General features: G+C 43.7%; 1 protein-coding gene across 4 annotated transcripts in view; it reads right to left on the reverse strand.

Moving 5' to 3' along the window:
• Nucleotides 1-20,202, reverse strand: part of XDH (xanthine dehydrogenase) — a 77,408-nt gene that overhangs the window by 24,754 nt on the left and 32,452 nt on the right. For 3 of the 4 annotated variants that reach the window (XM_073338670.2, XM_073338672.2, XM_073338673.2), the window contains 11 exons: nucleotides 18,656-18,840; nucleotides 15,072-15,246; nucleotides 14,251-14,340; nucleotides 13,295-13,464; nucleotides 11,787-11,910; nucleotides 11,112-11,231; nucleotides 7,541-7,637; nucleotides 5,417-5,541; nucleotides 3,441-3,574; nucleotides 1,783-1,870; nucleotides 942-1,028 (listed from right to left, as the gene is read on the reverse strand). In XM_073338670.2, coding sequence (XP_073194771.2) covers nucleotides 942-1,028; nucleotides 1,783-1,870; nucleotides 3,441-3,574; nucleotides 5,417-5,541; nucleotides 7,541-7,637; nucleotides 11,112-11,231; nucleotides 11,787-11,910; nucleotides 13,295-13,464; nucleotides 14,251-14,340; nucleotides 15,072-15,246; nucleotides 18,656-18,840 — 1,395 coding nt within the window. The remainder of the gene's footprint in view (nucleotides 1-941; nucleotides 1,029-1,782; nucleotides 1,871-3,440; nucleotides 3,575-5,416; nucleotides 5,542-7,540; nucleotides 7,638-11,111; nucleotides 11,232-11,786; nucleotides 11,911-13,294; nucleotides 13,465-14,250; nucleotides 14,341-15,071; nucleotides 15,247-18,655; nucleotides 18,841-20,202) is intronic. The other variant, XM_073338674.2, reaches the window with a different exon arrangement.

Below are 20,202 nucleotides of genomic sequence, written 5' to 3' on the forward strand. Positions count from 1 at the left end.
GCCCACCTTGATTATCATGCACATTATAGGGAGAGTGGTCACTTTGGATGAGCTATTACCAGCAGGATGGTGAGTTTGTGTGTGTGGTTTTTGGAGGGGGGTGAGGGGGTGAGAGAACCTGGATTTGTGCAGGAAATGGCCCACCTTGATTATCATGCACATTGTGTAGAGAGTTGTCACTTTGGATGGGCTATTACCAGCAGGAGAGTGAGTTTGTGTGTGGGGAGGTGGAGGGTGAGAAAACCTGGATTTGTGCTGGAAATGGCCCAACTTGATGATCATTTTAGATAAGCTATTACCAGCAGGACAGTGGGGTGGGAGGAGGTATTGTTTCATGATCTCTGTGTGTATATAAAGTCTGCTGCAGTTTCCACGGTATGCATCCGATGAAGTGAGCTGTAGCTCACGAAAGCTCATGCTCAAATAAATTGGTTAGTCTCTAAGGTGCCACAAGTACTCCTTTTCTATAAGCACTAAGTATTACTATCAATAGCAAATAAAGACATGCAATGGTCATTTATTTCATTTATCTAGTAACTATGACTTTAAGAACTACATTGCTATACTGATGATAGAGCATCCATATTGCACTGTGCAACAAATCTACTGCCACCATTTGTGTTCATCTGTCTTATACAGTAAACTTTCCTGAAGTCTCTTGCAAAGTCTGAATTCTTACAGATGTAGTGAGGATTGTGTACCATGTGCCATGGCAGTCTCTGTTGGAGCTGGCTCAGTTATTGGTATGGCACAATGGGCCCATTCTGTCTTCAGTTACAATGGAGAACAAAATGAGTGAGTGTTGCTGGGGACAGCTGAAAATTGAATGCAACTCTGAAATGAAATGTGGCAGGCCTCAGTCTCCAAGACAAGCTTCTTTCCCAACATTTCTGTCAGGTCAGTTTCTCTAGTTAACAGCCAGGACATTTTTTCCTACTTACGGCCAGAGAAAGATCTTCAGAGTTGCCCCCGTTGCTGTAGTAGGACACCTCCAAACTATTGATCTTGCCATTCTTCATGAAGCCGACCTGTGAAAAACAGTCCCTTCAGGTTTATCCTCACTAGTTGCTTAAGTCCATACAACCCTTCCTACTGACATCTTGACAAGAAGATATCACTCCTCAGGTAGAGAAGACAAAATGTCATAGAAATAACTTTGTTCCAAAAAAAACCCCCAACCCTGAATGGCCCTCATGTTGATAAAAGGTGGCAGCTTGTCAGCCCTGGTGGGTGATGTCTTCTGCTTAGTCACAGAACAACTACATCATGGGCAGTACCAGTGGAGGCTTCTCTCACAAGGGGTCCCGTCAATGAGCCTCAACCTTCCCCCAGAAGGAACACCTCTTGAGTGAGTATCGTTCATTCATGGTGGCCAAACCTTCTTTTTTTCCCCCAAAGAAAAGTCAAATATAAAGAGAAGCTCCATGAGGTTTTGAGAAGGCATGAGGTAACAGAACTTTACATAGAACAATAACAAATTCATGGCCATCTAAAGAGCGTTACATTTGTCAATATGCCACATGCTGTAGTTGCAGTGGAGACAGAAATTAGATACTTCTGCTCCAAAAGCTCAGGCTTGCACTTCTTCAGCTAAAGGAGAATATCAGTTAGGTGTCAGCAGTTTAGGGAATATGACCCAGGTGAGCCTCTCTGATTCTATCCAGTACAGGTCAGTGACATACACACTAGCTAATTCATTACAATACCTAACTGCTCAGTTACACTTGTTAACGTGACATTATCTAGATAATACATGTATATTTTTTCACAATGTCTGTGTACCTTATAGCATCCCAAAAAGGGGTGTCTCCCGCCAGTAATCAGCATATCCTCATCTCGATCCAGCATGCATCGTACAGGGTGACCAGTCCTGTTAAAGGATACGTTGATCATGTTGAGTCTGAAACTTGCTACCTTCTTGGCACAGGGAAAGACTTCTCTCTTTTTGTATGATTTTTCATTACAACTAAGCTGCAGATTGGCAGTGGCTGCTTGAGCTAGCAAGTAAATTACCTGGATTATTCTCTTTCCTCTCAAGCAATTAGCATTATGGATGGGCAGGAGAGGCCAAGATCTGTCTTCTTATAGAGTGGGATTTGGTGTTTTATATTCTTGCAACAGTGCCTAGATACTAGGGCTTCTTGGAAACATGGATACTAATCATTAAGTAATTCATCATTAATTAACATCCTCTAGCGAGCTTAATTATGTAATGGTGCTGAGCGTAACTAGCCTTCTGTTTGACAGCCTGAATTTAGCCTGGTTTTAGTTGTTTAGTTACTTAAGTGAGTTTACATTTCATCCCTTAGGAGGAAGAGTTGTTTTCCCTTGTCTAATGAGCCTTCTGCCTTTCATCTGCTTTTTCTGAGGTTTCAGAGTAGAAACATCCAGGAATATGAAATACTTTATGTGGCTTACAGAGGGCAGAGGAAAAACAAATAAATTGTTTTATTGATTCCTGAGAAAAGGCAAGAGTTTCTCCACCACAGCAACTGTCCCCAGTGGACTCCATCAAAGTTACTGCTGCCGTGCAGTATCCACGCAGTATCCTTGGCAGAGTGCATCCCCGCTTTATGACAGGTTGTACACACAACTCTCACTTCAAAGTACATATTCAGTTACAAAAATGGAAACTGTACAGTTAGAGATGGGCCCCCATCAAAGCTCCAGAAACAAAAACCTTACATTTGGGGTTTGTTTGAAATCATGATCCAAATTTCACAAATGGCCAGGCTCTTTATGATGGGCTGAACCAAAACCCCAGGTCCAAACGCCCCTGAATTTTGGGGCATTTGACATTCGGGTTCAGTATTCTGTAGATTGGGCCCATCTCTAAGTACAATCAAAATGTCAGCGGGTACACAGAAAGAGCAGGCAGCGGTGGTGCAGGATTAGTAATATCAGCGAGAATTAGGGTGGGGAACTGGTTGTCATATCCCTGTTGGTACACAGTGTAGCTGAGGTGAGGTTTGTGCTGGGTTCTGAAAGCGGCTGGGGAATCAGTGAAGTGAAAGAAGGGAACCAAGCATTTCAGATAAAGCAGCTACATGGAAACACAGAAGGATCAACAATGTGGCTTTATTTCCTTCAGGTTCCCTCAGTTGATGTTAGAGATGGCTGTCATCCTGCTGCTCTGCCCACCCTATTCACATGTATTAACAAACCATTCGAGAGCTGCATCTGCTTGAAAGCCGTTAAAACTTCCCTTTCCAGCTGAGGATCCCATCAGTGACCTACCCCAGGGATTCTCAACCCTGTTAAAAGCCTTTGGGAGTAAGAAGCTGAGAAAGATTCTGGTCCAGGAAGCAAGTGCTTCAGCACCAGTCCTGAATCAAAAGCACTCCGACCTCCCTCATCTTGTTAAAAAGGACAATGGTATGTGATCCCTGGGTCTATGCCGTAGGTGGCAAAGGAGCCCACCTCTCAACAGCAAAACTTACTTGAATGCAGCCACAGCTACTGCTGTTGACAAAAGAATATTTCTGGACTCCTTGCCTCCAAAACCTCCTCCCAATCTCTTCACTCGAACTAAAATTCGATTCGCTGGGACCCCTAATGCATTGGCAACACATTCCTAAAGGGAAAAGGAAATAGGTTAGTCATGCAGGCAGCAGTGAGGGCACTTGGGAGCTAGAAACAAAAACAGCCTCAGTCTTAACTTTCTCTCTCCTATGTCTTTAGCATCAACATAGGTGCTCAGACACTGTGGTCATGGGGGGAGGGTCATACAAGAAGACTGATGGATAAATAGATAAGACAAAGCTTCCAGACAAGTTTGCACACCATCTCCACTTGCAGAAAAGGCTCTGTGTTTTTCAGGCAGGAAGCTTGTAATCAAGGAACTGGAATCGAAAGTCATCTGCTTGCTAGGTTCCTTACCTATTAATAGAGTCTTTTTACCAACTTAAGAAGGAACAGAAGAATTGTCATGCTGGATCAGACCAGCAAGTCCACCTCGCCCAGTACCCTGTCTCCAACACTGGCCAGGGCCAGAAGCTTCTGAGGAAGGGGTAAGAGCCCTGCAGAAGGCAGATGTGGGATAATCTATCCTCCACAAAGAGACCAAGATGAGACCTAATAGTTAGAGATAGGCCCAAGATCTGAAGCATGAGGTTTAATATCCCTTCCAAAAGTTTTACCGTAATTAATGATAACTATGGATATTCCCAATAGCCATATAAAAGTCCATTCTCTTTTTGGAGTGATTGTAGAGCTCATTGGAGGCACATTATTGTTCTTCAGTCTTCAAGGTTTTAATTTATCCACAAGAATACAAAAGCACAGGCAGAGCCTTTGCAAGCTCACCCACATTTCCCTGCTTGGTCTGAAGTAAGGTGACCAGATGTCCCAAATTTATAGGGACAGTCCCGATATTTGGGACTTTGTCTTATATAGGTGCCTATTACTCCTCATCCCCTGTCCCGATTTTTCATACTTGCTGTCTGGCCATCCTATTCTGAAAGGATCACCCCTACAGAGGAAAGGATCGTTCCGGTTAATTGGGTTTTATATCACCCCCATCTCTGTAGTGAAATTCAACCTCTGTGCCCATTCAACCCTTGGCCTCTCTGCTGAGATAGCCAACAACTAATGCAGGGGTGGGCAAACTTTTTGGCCTGAGGGAAACATCGGGGTATGGAAATTGTATGGCAAGCCATGAATGCTCAAGAAATTGGGGTTACGGCTGTGGGAGGGGGGAGGGGCTCCAGCTGGAGGTGCGGGCTTTAGGGTGGGGCTTGGGATGAGGGGTTTGGGGGTGCAGGAAGGGGCTCCAGGCTGGGACCAATGGGTTTAGAGGGCTGGAGGGGATCAGAATAGGGCAGGCTGTTGGGGCACAAGGGGGGGAGGTGAGGGCTCTGGCTGGGGAGTATGGGCTCTGGGCTGGGGATGAGGGGCTTGGGGTACAAGAGGTGGCTCTGGGCTGGGATCAAAGGGTTCAGAGGGCAGGAGGGGGATCAGGGCTATGGCAGGTTATTGGGGTTCGGGGGGGGGCTCAGGGGTGCAGGCTCCGGGTCACGCTTACCGCAAGCAGCTCCCGGAAGCATGTTCTCCCTCCATCTCCGAGACGTGGTAAACCCCCGACCCTGCTCCCTGTCGGGAGCTAAGGGCTGGATCAAAAGGTCTGATGGGCCAGATGTGGCCCGTGGGCCATAGTTTGCCCACCCCTGGACTACTGCAAGCTAAAATGGAAGGGTTTTTTGCAACATGAACACTTGCCATCAGGAACTGGATTACCACTGGTGACCTAAATGTAAAAGACTTTATAGCCTAGTCCCATCTCTCTGAGCCAGCTTTCTATTTTCACACAAGAGAAATCTAGCATCTATTGCAGATGTACAGTTTATCCCAGTCTAATAGGAGTGATCTCCATAGCACCAAATTCACCATGGACAGATGGGTCAATAAAAGAAGTTACCTGTGTCTTCATTGGATTCTGGGTGGACACAAACAGTTCCATCTCTCCATCTTCACCTTTAGGCACGGCAATGGTGCAGTGAGTCTCCAGATAAAAGTGTTCCTGCCCACCAATGTACATTTCCCCTACAGAACCAATGAAAAGGTGTGAAGAAACATGCAGGCCCATTGCTGCTACAGGGCTGTTTGCAGCTCTGTCCCCTTTCTGGTCTCTCTGAGTGTACCCCCTCAAGTGGTAGGCCTCATGTCTTTATCTGTTTTGGGGTGGAATGTCACAAGTCTCACACTATTGGACCAGGTTATGGGTACAACAACCCATCTATGACTGCTTATTACCCTGCAGGTTCAACTGGACACCTGTGTTTCTTTCCTTCGGGAGCCAGTGACCAGTGATATATAGTGAGCAAACACCCTTCTTAAAACCACCAGTAGGAACAAAGCATTAGGGAAATGGAATATTAAAACAACAAGCAAGTCTACACACATGGCTACCTTAGCTATGGTCCTACCATCCCACGACGGCTACCCAAGGCAGACACCAGACAGCAGGTTCCTGTGTCTGATTCTCCCTTCACCTTTGGGAGAATGTCCTTTTAAAACCCTGCCAGAGTTCTTTGTTTTCCTGTGTTTGGCAGGCCGTGGCTATTCCGGGTCAAACTAGTTCCAGTGGCTGGCTGGAGGCTGAGGCAGGCATTCCAGCTAACACTTCTGGCACTGTCCCTGAACAGCTCTTAAGTGTTTGCTGATAAGTGGCTATTCTTCTCCTTCCTGCCTATATTCCAGAGAGGCCCCTTTTGAGTTAAATCAAGATATTCATACAGACCCCAATAACTAGGTGTGATGGGGTGTCCACCCCACACATGACTTGAAGGGGTTACGGTAGCCAGGTGGGCCAATTAACTCCCCAGGCTGCACCTGGAGGAGGAGTCAGGGAGCAGGGATTGATTAAATGAGGCTCAGGAACTGTAGGGGACTGTATAAAGTCCCGGAGCTGAGAGCAGAATGGGGCTCCAGGGAAGTAGTCTGCAGTCACTCCCTGGGAGAAAGGAGGTGTGTGGGGGGAGCAGAGATAGGTAGCCTACAGTTCCTCCCTGGGAGTAGGGAGTTTGGGCTGCCACACCCAGAGAAGGAGGAGAGCCAGAAAGATAGGAGAGGCTCAGGAGAAAGGCAGCAAGATATAGGATATCAGCAGCCAAGCTCTGCCCAGAGAGGGCCCCAGAGTTGGAACCTGGAGTAGAGGACAGGCCTGGGTTCCCCTGTCAGTCACTGAGGAAGTGGCACACTCCAGATGGCAGAGAGCGGACAGCCTGGGACAGTTTGCCTTGAAAGACTTTGGTACACCAGAAGGGGAGGATCATAGTGACCTGACTGGAAAGCCGAGTCATGAAAAGGAAGCTGCAGCTTCTGGAGTGAGAGGGGCCATAGGATGAGAGAAGAAGATGAGTGGAAAGACCACCATAGGAAGGTTCAGCACCTGGATAGAGCTAATCCCCAGAGCAGCCAGGAGGAGGCGCCCTAGTGGTGAGTGCACCCCGTGACATGAGGCCAATATATAATATTAATAAATTACTACAGGACAGCTCCATATTTGTCACAAGAACTTTTAAAAGGGACTATGTCCCCATTTTCAAAAGGGATTTAGGCACTTAGAAGCCTAAATCCATTGATTTTCAAGGAGACACAGGCTCCTGAGGCCTTATCTACATGGAGAAACAGACTGGAATAAACTGTTCCGGAATAGTTCCTTGTGTGGGCACTCTATTTCTGAATAAAAGTTGCTAAGTGAAGTAATTAATTAGCCGATAATTAAGTGACTTTTATTCCAAAATAGTGTTCACACAGGGATCTGTTCCAGTCAATTTCTCCAGGTGAACAAAGCCAATGTGTCTAAGTCACTTTAGAAAATTTGACATCGGAACTTTTGAAAGTTTTACCCATTGTCTATTTACACAAAGTTATTTTCAGTAAAATGAAACCTTGTGCCCAGTCCAACAAGCCTTATTCACATGATAAAATCTTACTCATGCAATTGCTTCTCTTGATTTCAATGGGATTTCTCACGTGAAGGTTGCAGGCTAAGAAGCTATATCTGCTCAAAAAATAGAGTTGATATATTTGTGCTCACCTTCCACAACGTGATCGGATTCTTCAAATCCGTTCTGGACATCTCCTTTCTCAATCTTCTTTGGAGACTTATAAAAGGATTGTTTCTCAATAGCTTCCTGGGAAAACATAGTTACACATTAAAGTTTCCTGGAAAGACAGTAGATCAAAATATTTCAACTAGAGTGGCATCAGTACTTTTCTCTAATTCAAGAGGAAGTTTGTGGGACAAAGCCAGGAAAACTGGCTTGAGACTTATTAAATTTTTAATTGTAAAGGCCTGTTGATATCTGAGTTAAGGCTCGTCGAAAATTTTCCATCTAAATTGTCTTTTGACAGAAAATTGGGTTTCAACAAAAAATTGTGACATGTCTACTTTCTGTGGAAAATTGTATTTTTTTGTTTGTTTGTGTTTTGGCCAAAAATAGGAGTTGTCATTTGCTCATCATGTTCCCATTATTTTCTGTGGGCTGAGATCCCCGGCTGGACTATATTCCCTATAATGCATCACAGACAGGGACCCCGTGATGCATATCTTTCCCTCAGCAAGACAGGGAGACAGTGATGCATTATGGGAGATATAGTCCCATGAGGGATCCCAGCTCATGAAGAGAATAGGGCCATAAGAAGCAAATTACAACTCCCATTTTCAGCCTAAATATTTTGTTTTTTATTTTTTTCAGTGCTTTCATTTTTGTCAAAAAATTCCATTTGGAAAAAAACTGTTTTGACCAGCTCTAATCTGGGCCCTTAAATGATCTGACATTTTCATACCAAAGGTCGCATCAGTTATCTGATAGCCTCCAAAAATGAACAACTTTCAAAAATACAGTTTGTGAATTCACAAGGTAACTTCCTCATAAAATACTCCAAAAACAAGAAGAGCTACATTCAAGCAGTGTCAATGAAAGATATCTATATATCTATCCGCTTTATGCCTGTACAGTCAGATAAACCCATTTCATGTGACAAGTCACATGGACATGCAGTACTGATCATTACAAAATTCACTAGAATCCCATGGTAACTTTAAATCCTTAGAATTCTTATTTAAGTCTTATAAGTACTGTTAGCAACAGTTAGTTTCTCTTATCCAGTGGTGATTTATGATTCAATATTGACATTTGCTTGTATCATCAGAAACACATGCTATGGTCATGAATTGTTTATACACAGAATTCTTCTGCTTTGGAAACTAGCTAACTGAATGTATTTTCATGGGTTTGTCCTCAATGTGTCAACAGAAATGTCTAAAGTAAGTTTCAAGGGCCATTTTCTTAATTTCATTAGTCTTAGAAAAAAGGCAAAATGTTCTGCAAAGTCTCACATAGAGTTAATACGGTAAGGTAGTTAGAGGGCTCCATTTTCCTCTCACACCACTGCACATTAGGAGTAACCCCAATGAAGTCTCACCTGTCTAAAGCAGGTGTGCAATCTGAATCAGGCCCGGAATATTGAAAATGAGCCAAATTCTGTACTGATATACCCCTGGTACAAACCTAGCGACTTCACACTGACTGCGATCTTTTACAGAACTTGGACCACTGCCTTCATATTAGACAATATGGTATGTACTGAAGCAGTGGTTCCCAAACTTGTTCCGCTGCTTGTGCAGGGAAAGCCGCTGCCGGGCCGGGCCGGTTTGTTTACCTGCCGTATTGGCAGGTTTGGCCGACTGCAGCTCCCGCTGGCCGCGGTTCACTGCTCCAGGCCAATGGGAGCTGCTGGAAGCGGCCGCCAGTACCTCCCTCGGCCCGCGCCGCTTCCAGCAGCTCCCATTGGCCTGGAGCAGCAAACCGTGGCCACTGGCCAAACGTGCCAACGCGGCAGGTAAACAAACTGGCCTCGCCCAGCAAGGGCTTTCCCTGCACAAGCAGCGGAACAAGTTTGGGAACTACTGTACTAGAGTATTCCTAGAATACTCAAGGAGCTGACTGAGGAGATATCTGAGCCATTAGCAATTATCTTGGAAAAATCATGGAAGATGGAAGAGATTCCAGAGGACTAGAAAAGAGCGAATATAGTGTCCATCTATAAAAAGGGGAATAAGGGCAACCTGGGGAATTACAGACCAGTCAGCTTAACTTCTGTACCCGCAAAGACAATGGAGAAAATAATTAAGCAATCAATTTGCAAACACCTAGAAGATAATAAGGTAATAAGTAACAGTCAGCATGGATTTGTCAAGAGCAAATTGTGTCAAACCAACCTAATAGCTGTCTTTGAGAGGGTAACAAGCCTTGTGGATGGGGGGAAGCTGTAGATGTGGTATATCTTGACTTTAGTAAGGCTTTTGATACTGTCTCACATGACCGTCTCAAAAACAAACTAGGGAAATACAAGGTGGGTGATAACTTCTCTCTGGAACAGTTTTCCAGCCAGCTATCAGTGGTTGACAGTCAAGCTGGAAAGGCATAGCGAGTGGGGTCCTGTGGGGCTCAGTTCTGGGTCCAGTTCTGTTCAATATCTTCATTGACGATTTAGATGATGGCATAGAGAGTACACTTATAAAGTTTGCAGATGATCCCAAGTTGGGAGGGGCTGCAAGTACTTTAAAATTCAAAATGATTTGGACAAACTGGAGAAATGGCCTGAAGTAAATAGGATGAAATTCAATAAGGACAAATGCAAACTATTCCATTTAGGAAGAAACAATCAATTGCACACATACAAAATGGGAAATGTCTGCCTAGGAAGGAGTATTATGGAGAGGGATTTGGGGGTCATAGTGGATCATAAGCTACACAAGAGTCAATAGTGCAACTCTTTTGCAAAAAAAGCAAACCATCATTCTGGGATGTATTAGCGGGAGTGTTATAAGCAAGACACAAGAATTAATTCTTCTGCTTTACTCTGTGCTCATAAGACCTCAACTCGAGTCCAGTTCTGGGTGCCAGATTTCAGGAAAGATGCAGACAAATTGGAGAAAGTCCAGAGAAGAACAACACAATTTTTAAAGGTCTAGAAAACATGACCTATGAGGGAACATTGAAAAAAAATTGGGTTTGTTTAGTCTGGAAGAGAGAAGACTGAGGGGGGACATAACAGTTTTCAAGTACATAAAAGGCTGCTACAAGGAGAAGGGAGGTAAATTGTTCTTGTTAACCTTTGAGGATAGGACAAGAAGCAATGGGCTTAAATTGCAGCAAGAGAGGTTTAGGTTGGACATTAGGAAAAACTTCCTAACGGTCAGGGTAGCTAAGCATGGGAATAAATTGCCTAGGAAGGTTGTGGAATTTCCATCATTGGAAATTTTTAAGAGTAGGTTAGACAAACACCTGTCAGGGATGGTTTAGATAACACTTAGTTCTGTCATGAGTGCAGGGTGCTGGACTAGTTGGCCTCTCAAGGTCCCTTCCAGTCCTATGATTCCATTCCCAACCAATATAATATCAGAGCTTTATTTTGTTTTATTTAGGCTCTTCTACCACACCCATCAGGGTTGAGCTATGTCACAAATGCTAAAAACATGAGTGACTTAATACACAACAACAACAAGAATCCAATTAGCCATATTCAGGAAAACAGGACTGAAGCGGGCATTATGGGGTCTTAGGCTGACTAACCATATGATCAAATCTGAGCCATCCTACCTGAATGGTGACAATAGGTGTGAGGTCTTCGTATTTGATCTTTACAGCTTTAGCAGCTCTTCGAGAATGTTCATGTGTGTCTGCAACCACTCCACCAATGACATGGCCAATACAAGTGACCTATGCATAAAAAGTGATTCTAATACTCACTGTAATAAATCACTGAAAGGCTCACATTGATTTCTTTTTGTGCATCATATTTTTTGAGCAAATCAATTAAAACCAGCTTCAAGTACAATGAGAAATATTCTGATATTCAAGCACAGTGAGAAATATTTATCTACACTGGTGTAAATCCAGCTTAATGATTTGTTGCCACCAACCTGGGGCTTAAGAGTCACCCACACAGGGGGAAGTCAGTAAATACTCATATCCCCTTGCGTGACAACATGGCACCTTCTGTTACCGGTAACAGGACGAGTTTGGGGGCGAGTTTGTTGCAGCTGTCTGCAGGGCGAGTTTGTTGCAGCTGTCTGCAGTTTAAAGAAGAACATTCAGGGGCAGAACTCCTGGCCCCACCAAAGTTAATGTCAAAACTGCCACTGACATCAACAGAGTCAAGATTTCACTCCACATATTGTGGAGAACTTCCCCAGAAGTAGTTAACCCCACAATTTCCTGGCCTTTTATACTCCATACAGACAACTTTTTAAAAAAGGATAAGAAACTACATACCGTGTTATCAGCAAAAACAAGTTCATCATTAGCAACCCCAGTGACATTACTCCCAGGAATATCCTTAGCAGAGATGAAACACACAAAACCGGGGACACTCTGGGCTTCAGTTGTATCTATAGAACTAAACAAGTGAGGAACACCAACAGCAGAGAATTATTATTTTTCTTGTACATGGCACTATAAATTTACATGGCATATTAAAGATTCTACAGGGCCTGATTTTCTGCCCTGACTCTCTTGCCCTCTGTCCAGTCATTCACAGGTGTGCAGGGCAGGTGTAGAATGATGCCAGATCAGAATGGTAACACTTTGTACCCCTTTAGCATAGGTGTAAATGGCTACACAAGGGGCAAGGCAGTGAAGAATTATGCCCACAGAATCCAGGGGTCAGGATGGTCAAACACTCAGACTGGCTGGTTGTTCTCAATGTTAAGAAATTAGTAGTCCATAAAGGAATATATTTAGATCCTTTTACAATATGCTACTCTGAGAGATAAGCATCTCACTCACTACTACATGAATCGTTAACCAATAAGAGAATGCATAAACAAAATATCTGAGTTAGTTAGATAAATAGATATACACAGAGAAAGCTCCTTGTAATGGGTTGGTTGGGGCCATTTTTCGGCTCGCTTGTACACCATTTACACTTGTCTGTAAGTGTGATTACAATTTAAAATCCTGTAAACCAACAGTCTGATGAAATGGTTTTTTTAGTGACCACTGACAATGACATTTAGCTAAAACTTTTTTCTATAGAATTCTGTTTTCAGCTACAGCCAGTCAAAGGTGTTTCAGTCATCAATGAACTCTTAGTACACCAATATTTTCCAGACGGCCAGACAAATGCACGCTAAGGAGGATGGGAATGTCTATTATTATGGTTAATACAGGAAATAACCATTAAATACTCATGTAATGGTTTTAATATATTAATTTCAAAGTGCTTTCTAAAAGGTAGGTACACACTATTATCTTTGTTTACAGAGGGGAACTGAAGCACAGAGATGTGGCATGACTTGCCTAAGTTCACACAAGAAACAGAATCCAGGTTTCTTGACTTCCAGTCTGATGCCTAACCACTGAATTAATCTACTTCCCCAGACAATACTGTAATATACGTCTTTCAGATAAGACATAACATTGTTTCGGCCTTCCGATCATTATGGTTCTTAAAGATCCCATGGCACTTTTTGCAAGAGATAGATTGTGGTTTGATGTGATGGCCTACTAGCCAGTTATATTCTGCCTACCTAAATTGCCCTCCCAGCTGCTATGTCACTCTCTAGGTATGACTAATAGTGCCAGGACTAATCTCTGTGTATGAAACCTGGGATTCCTCTGGGACAAATGATGTGACATAAACATAATAAATAGATCTATTTATCAACCACTGAGAAGCAACCACTTCTGAGGAGAAACAGGGCCGGTGGTCTGGACGATGCTTGAGTCCTAAGAGTTCACAGTACACAGTACAAATGCCAGTGCACAGAAAGGGCACTTACATAATTTTGGCATGGGCTTTCGTGCTGGTGACCAGCGTTAAGTAGCGTTCGTTTTCATAGCAAGGCATGTCATCACAATAGACAGCCTCTCCACATGCCTGTTTGGCTGCTGAAAGGTGCACCACGGGCCGTCCCACCATATCTTCCACAGACTGTCCTGCAGGCACTTCCTGTAGCAAAACACACACTAGGTATCCTTGCTCCTACCATAGGGTAACCAGATGTTGAGGTGGCGGGGGGGGGGGGGGGGGTTAGGGGAAGGCATCTCCTATGACAGTGATGAGGGAGGTAGGAAGTAGCTGGAGTGGGGAAAGGGAAAGTAAATATGGGTGAGTGAGTATGAGAGTGGAACAGGAAGATGCTGTGACAGAAAAAGAGGTGGGGCAGAGAAATTCGGCTTAAAGACAACTCTAAGCTAAGGAGAAGAGAAGGTTTGAAGTGTTCTTTGACATGACCCAACAGCTTGAAGGGAGGGCTAGCATGGGAGAGTACAAATTTAAAAGCATATTCCCCTCTCTCTGCTGAGCAGAACTGGCAGTGAGTGGTGGGTTAATGTTAGCAGGCAGGGGGTGTTTGTGGATATGAGGACAGAGGTAGAAGGGAGCCAGCCCAAGAGCTTTGGGAAGCAGAAGCACAGTTTTGAATTGAATTTGGAACTGGATGGGTAGCCAGTAAATTTGACAAGGATGGGGGGGACGATGGAGCTGAACAGAAAGAGCTCTCTAGCTGCAGCCTGCTGGGAGTCATACACTTAGACAATCAGGTTTCTGGGAACCTAGAGGAGAAAACATCATAGTACTCCAGTAAGGAAGTGCTTCAAGCATCAATAAAGATCTCAACTGTGACATAATCCAGGCAAGGACAAATGCTGGCCATGCTCAGGAGGTGAAATAGAATACAGTGAGTCTGGACTCATGGAGGAGGCAAGCCTGGATTGTGTGCATATCGCTACTTACTTGGAAGAGTTGGACATTGGCAACAGGATCTTTACGAAACAACTCAGTGGCACTCACGTATTTGGAGGGGACCAACTCTTCAAGGTTATTCTGCCAAAAACATGTTAAAAAATGACCATCCCTTTTATCTGTTTTCTATTTCCCTTCTCTTATGTCTCCCAGGTAGCCTCTGGCCTCTTCCTCTTTTTCACCTAACTTTCACCCCAGACTGTGCAATTTCACATCTAACGTGGTTCAGCCTGCCGATGTAACCCAGCAGTTCAGTGGTGTGATATGTCCCCTTTACAGGCTGGTCCACATAAAGGAGTTAGACAACAGGTACTTTAGCTCAGGCAGTAGACGCTCATGCTCTTAGCAGAGAAGGTCCAGGGTTCAATCCCCAGTAGGCTCATCCATCTTTGTACAATGCAAGAGGCAATGTTGTCACAGGCCCCTCTGGACAGCAACAGCTCTGACAACAGTGTGAGGAGAGAGCGGAAACTTAGGCGCCTGCTTGTCAGCTACAGAGCTGAGCCCACTGTAGGAGAAGTGAGGGTGCATAGGCCAGGGTTGATCTAATGGATCTGCAGTGCAGATACTCTGATCTCTACCCTACACAGAAGAAGCAGCAGCAGCAGCCACAGCAGCTATTACAACACAGAGTGGCTTGGCAGAATGGATTCCTTCTGCACCCTCTCCTCAGCACAGGGCCTGTGCATTGAAAACAGCACTTTTCACAATGTGCTGAGAATCTGCCCACTCTGTCTGGGTTCAGTTCTACCGTGGAGTCTTTTATTTCACCCCCTCTATTCCAACCCCAGCAAGGGGAGAGCAGCACTCACATTCCCACTGGGTGACTTGTTTAATTTCTGAAGCACTATCAGATAAAATTTAAAGAAGAAACTGAGGGTGAGCGTGCGTCGGAAATCCACCATCCCACCAGGAGCTGAAGGAGACAGGTTCATCTCATCTGCCAACAGGCGGCAGGCTTCCTGCAGCAGATTTTCATTCCATTCTCTGCACAGGAACAAATAAATAAATAACAATAATAATATGGAGCACTTCCCTAGCACTCTACTTTGTCAAAACATTTGCCAGACATTCACTAACTAATCCTTCCAACACCTCAGCATGACATCCTCACAAACAATGACAAATCTCTGTCTCATTTCTCATGCCTTACCCCTAGCATAACTGGGAGTTCTGTTTTAGTAAGGAGAAAGTAAGAGATGATGCAACTGTGCAGTGCTCTGCAACTGCATAATTGAGACCATTTCTCCATAGTACCTTCTCTGCTTCTGCTCTCTAAAACACTCCCCTGGTAGCCACCGTAGCAATCGTATAATCAACAACAATAACATTCCAACAGAATTCAGAGTAGCAGCCGTGTTAGTCTGTATTCGCAAAAAGAAAAGGAGGACTTGTGGCATCTTAGAGACTAACAAATGTATTTGAGCATAAGCTTTCGTGAGCTACAGCTCACTTCATCGGATGCATTCAGTGGAAAATACAGTGGGGAGATTTATATACATAGAGAACATGAAACAATGGGTGTTACCATACACACTGTAACCAGAGTGATCACTTAATGTGAGCTATTACCAGCAGGAGAGCAGGGGGGGAAAAAACCTTTTGTAGTGATAATCAAGGTGGGCCATTTCCAGCAGTTGACAAGAACATCTGAGGACCAGTTGGGGGTGGGGCGGGGGGGAATAAACATGGGGAAATAGTTTTTACTTTGTGTAATGACCCATCCACTCCCAGTCTCTATTCAAGCCTAAGTTAATTGTATCCAGCTTGCAAATTAATTCCAATTCAGCAGTCTCTCACTGGAGTCTGTTTTTGAAGGTTTTTTGTTGAAGTATTGCCACTTTTAGGTCTGTAATCGAGTGACCAAAGAGATTGAAGTGTTCTCCAACTGGTTTTTGAATGTTATAAATCTTGACGTCTGATTTGTGTCCATTTATTCTTTTACATAGAGACTGTCCAGTTTGATCAATGTACATGGCAGAGGAGCATTGCTGGCACATGATGGCATATATCACATTGGTAGATGTGCAGGTGAACGAGCCTCTGATGGTGTGGCTGATGTGATTAGGCCCTATGATGGTGTTCCTTGAATAGATACGTGGACACAGTTGGCAACGGGCTTTGTTGCAATGATAGGTTCCTGGGTTAGTGGTTCTGTTGTGTGGTGTGTGGTTGCTCGTGAGTATTTGCTTCAGGTTGGGGGGCTGTCTGTAAGCAAGGACTGGCCTGTCTTGCAAGATCTGTGAGAGTGATGGGTCGTCCTTCAGGATAGGTTGTAGATCCTTGATGATGCATTGGAGAGGTTTTAGTTGGGGGCTGAAGGTGATGGCTAGGGGCGTTCTGTTATTTTTTTTGTTGGGCCTGTCCTGTAGTAGGTGACTTCTGGGTACTCTTCTGGCTCTGTCAATCTGTTTCTTCACTTCAGCAGGTGGGTACTGTAGTTGTAAGAATGCTTGATAGAGATCTTGTAGGTGTTTGTCTCTGCCTGAGGGGTTGGAGCAAATGCGGTTGAATCATAGAGCTTGGCTGTAGACAATGGATCATGTGGTGTGGTCTGGATGAAAGCTGGAGGCATGTAAGTAGGAATAGCTGTCAGTAAGTTTCCGGTATAGGGTGGTGTTTATGTGACTATCACTTATTAGCATTGTAGTGTCCAGGAAGTGGATCTCTTGTGTGGACTGGTCCAGGCTGAGGTTGATGGTGGGATGGAAATTGTTGAAATCATGGTGGAATTCCTCAAGGGCTTCTTTTCCATGGGTCCAGATGATGAAGATGACATCAATGTAGCGCAAGTAGAGTAGGGGCATTAGGGGACGAGAGCTGAGGAAGCGTTGTTCTAAGTCAGCCATAAAAACGTTGGCATACTGTGGGGCCATGCGGGTACTCATCGCAGTGCCGCTGATTTGAAGGTATACATTGTCCCCAAATGTGAAATAGTTATGGGTGAGGACAAAGTCACAAAGTTCAGCCACCAGGTTTGCCGTGACATTATCGGGGATACTGTTCCTGACGGCTTGTAGTCCATCTTTGTGTGGAATGTTGGTGTAGAGGGCTTCTACATCCACAGTGGCCAGGATGGTGTTTTCTGGAAGATCACCCATGGATTGTAGTTTCCTCAGGAAGTCAGTGGCGTCTCGAAGATAGCTGGGAGTGCTGGTAGCGTAGGGCCTGAGGAGGGAGTCTACATAGCCAGACAATCCTGCTGTCAGGGTGCCAGTGCCTGGGATGATGGGGCGTCCAGGATTTCCAGGTTTATGGATCTTGGGTAGCAGACAGAATACCCCAGGTCGGGGCTCCAGGGGTGCGTCTGTGCGAATTTGTTCTTGTGCTTTTTCAGGGAGTTTCTTGAGCAGATGGTGTAGTTTTTTTTGGTAAACCTCAGTGGGATCAGAGGGTAATGGCTTGTAGAAAGTGGTGTTGGAGAGCTGCCGAGCAGCCTCTTGTTCATATTCTGACCTATTCATGATGACGACAGCACCTCCTTTGTCAGCCTTTTTGATTATGATGTCAGAGTTGTTTCTGAGGCTGTGGATGGCATTGCGTTCTGCATGGCTGAGGTTATGGGGCAAGTGATGCTGCTTTTCCACAATTTCAGCCCGTGCCTGTCAGCAGAAGCACTCTATGTAGAAGTCCAGTCTGTTGTTCTGACATTCAGGAGCAGTCCACCCAGAATCCTTCTTTTTGTAGTCTTGGTAGGAAGCTCTCTATGGGTTAGTATGCTGTTCAGAGGTGTGTTGGAAATATTCCTTGAGTCGATGTTTTTTCCATAAGAAGATGCTGAGTCAATGAAATTGAAAAGTTCCTCCCGGAAATGTAACGATTTCATCAACATTTAGGAATTATCAAAACGTTTCATTTCAACTTTGTTTTGATTATATATGATATAAAAGTCCAAATGATAAATTGAAAAGGGAATTTTCGGAATATTTCGTTTCTCTAAAAATTCTGAAATTTCTGCTTTTCGTCATGATTCAGGACTAAATAAAATTTGAAAATCTCGGAATTTCTCAGAGGACAAGAATTCTATTTTTGACCAGCTCAATCAATATATTCAAACAAACAGTGGCAGATCTAAAACATGACTATGGCTTAATGAAATAGCATCAGTGACAGACTCCACAGTTCTTTGAGGGTGCTTTAATCCTTGCAAGGAGTACTGGAAATCACACGAGATCATGAAGGGGTCTGGATAAGGTTAGACAAGCCCCCAGATCTATGCAGGGTTTTATCCAAACTTCGCACTCTTCTGTCCCTTGTTTTTCATGACCTCTTACATATACCATAAGTGAGGATTCAGAAAATTTGGTCTGCTACTATAAAAATAACCCTTTAAAATGAACACTGTTGCACTAAGAGGCCCTTCTGTGCTAAAAAGATCAGATTATGATTCTCCTACCTGCCGATAAGATCCTGGCAAGTTTTTTCTGCCAGTACAGTTGTGGGAGCCATTCCTCCATAGGTCAGCTTAATCTCCTGGACTCGGTTGCTACCTTCATGAAACAGGACTCTCATTCCACAGGTCACTATAGCAATGTCATCCTCCCGACGGGAAGCCTGCTTGAAGGCTGAGAAATACTCACGCTAGAGGAAAGGAAAGAATTTGTTCTCAACCTGGGTCACAAGCAAGGGCAGAAGAATGTGGACAGCTGAGTAATCTATCTCTGTGACAAGGCTACCCAAGAGAATCCCAGATGGAGAGCTGACTTTGCATTCTGAATGAGGAATCATGCTTCAGACAAGACCATTTTTCACATGATTCAAAGCTGGGTGTTAGGCCAGCTAAGAAAGGTCCAGTCCATCAGGTGCTGTTATGAAGTCACTCATTCTTCCTGGGAAGGTTTGAAAACTGTTGGGGACTATTCTTTTGATCCTGTCCTCTCTCTTCTCTAGCTTTGGGAAAGAAATGAATGACTATGGATTTTCACACTACAGCTATATGAGTAACTGATTTTTTGGTTCACTGGCCAAACCAAAAAATATTTTTAAAAAATTGTTTGAATTTTTTTGGCAAACCAATAAGTTGAAAAAATGTTGTGTGTCCAAACAAAATGTTTCATGCAGAACTAAACATTTCATTTTGTTTTTGAGGATTTTCACCTTTTAAAAGCATGAAGTAAAAGTAAAACAGATTTCTAAATGATGAGTCATTTCTATTCAAAACAATCAAACCATTTCAACAGAAAACGTCAAAATGAAATGCTTTGAGTTTTTGGTGAAATTTTTAAACTATTTTTTGAGCAAAACAATTTGGCAATTTCAACATGAATTCACGAAATGTTTGGGTCACCACCTCTGCATTTTTTCGAGAAAAAATGTTCCAGAGGGAAAAGGTTCACCCAGCTCTATTTCCCTCTCTCAACAATTCCATCATTTTCTCATGTTAATTAAATACAGGCCTGATTTAAAAAAAAAATAGATCCAAATAACACAGATCTGGGGAGTCCTTGAAATTTTAACTCAAAGACAGAACTAAATTTCACACCAGCTGTAAAATGGGTCAGACTAAGAACAAGGATCCAAAGACCTCCTAACTTGTTCGTTCAGTTTGTTCTCCGGCGGGGTTTTATCCCATCTAGTTTATGTCTCCAGGAATGGGGATTCCAACATTCCTTTTACTTTTAAAAAATATCTCAGGCAGTTCTCTTCAGCAGATCCTAGTATCTGGCATGGACTCCCTGTATCTCTCCAACTTATTGGCTCTTTGCCTCATTCCAAAATATTCCTCTTCTTTTCTCTCTTGCTTCTATCGCTTAATTTCTGTCTACTCCTTATAACTAACTGCTCAAAGTTTTTCACCATACAAGCCAAATTTTCAGCAACACTCCATTAATGAATTTACAAAAACTGCAGGTGGATCAAAATGTGCACTCAAAAGCCAACATGAATTTGTGTAAAACTGGCAATTATATGTGCAATTGCTGAATTGCTGAGCTAAACGCAGAT

The sequence above is a fragment of the Lepidochelys kempii genome, chromosome 3, assembly GCF_965140285.1.
Source record: "Lepidochelys kempii isolate rLepKem1 chromosome 3, rLepKem1.hap1, whole genome shotgun sequence".
Lineage (NCBI taxonomy): Eukaryota > Metazoa > Chordata > Testudines > Cheloniidae > Lepidochelys > Lepidochelys kempii.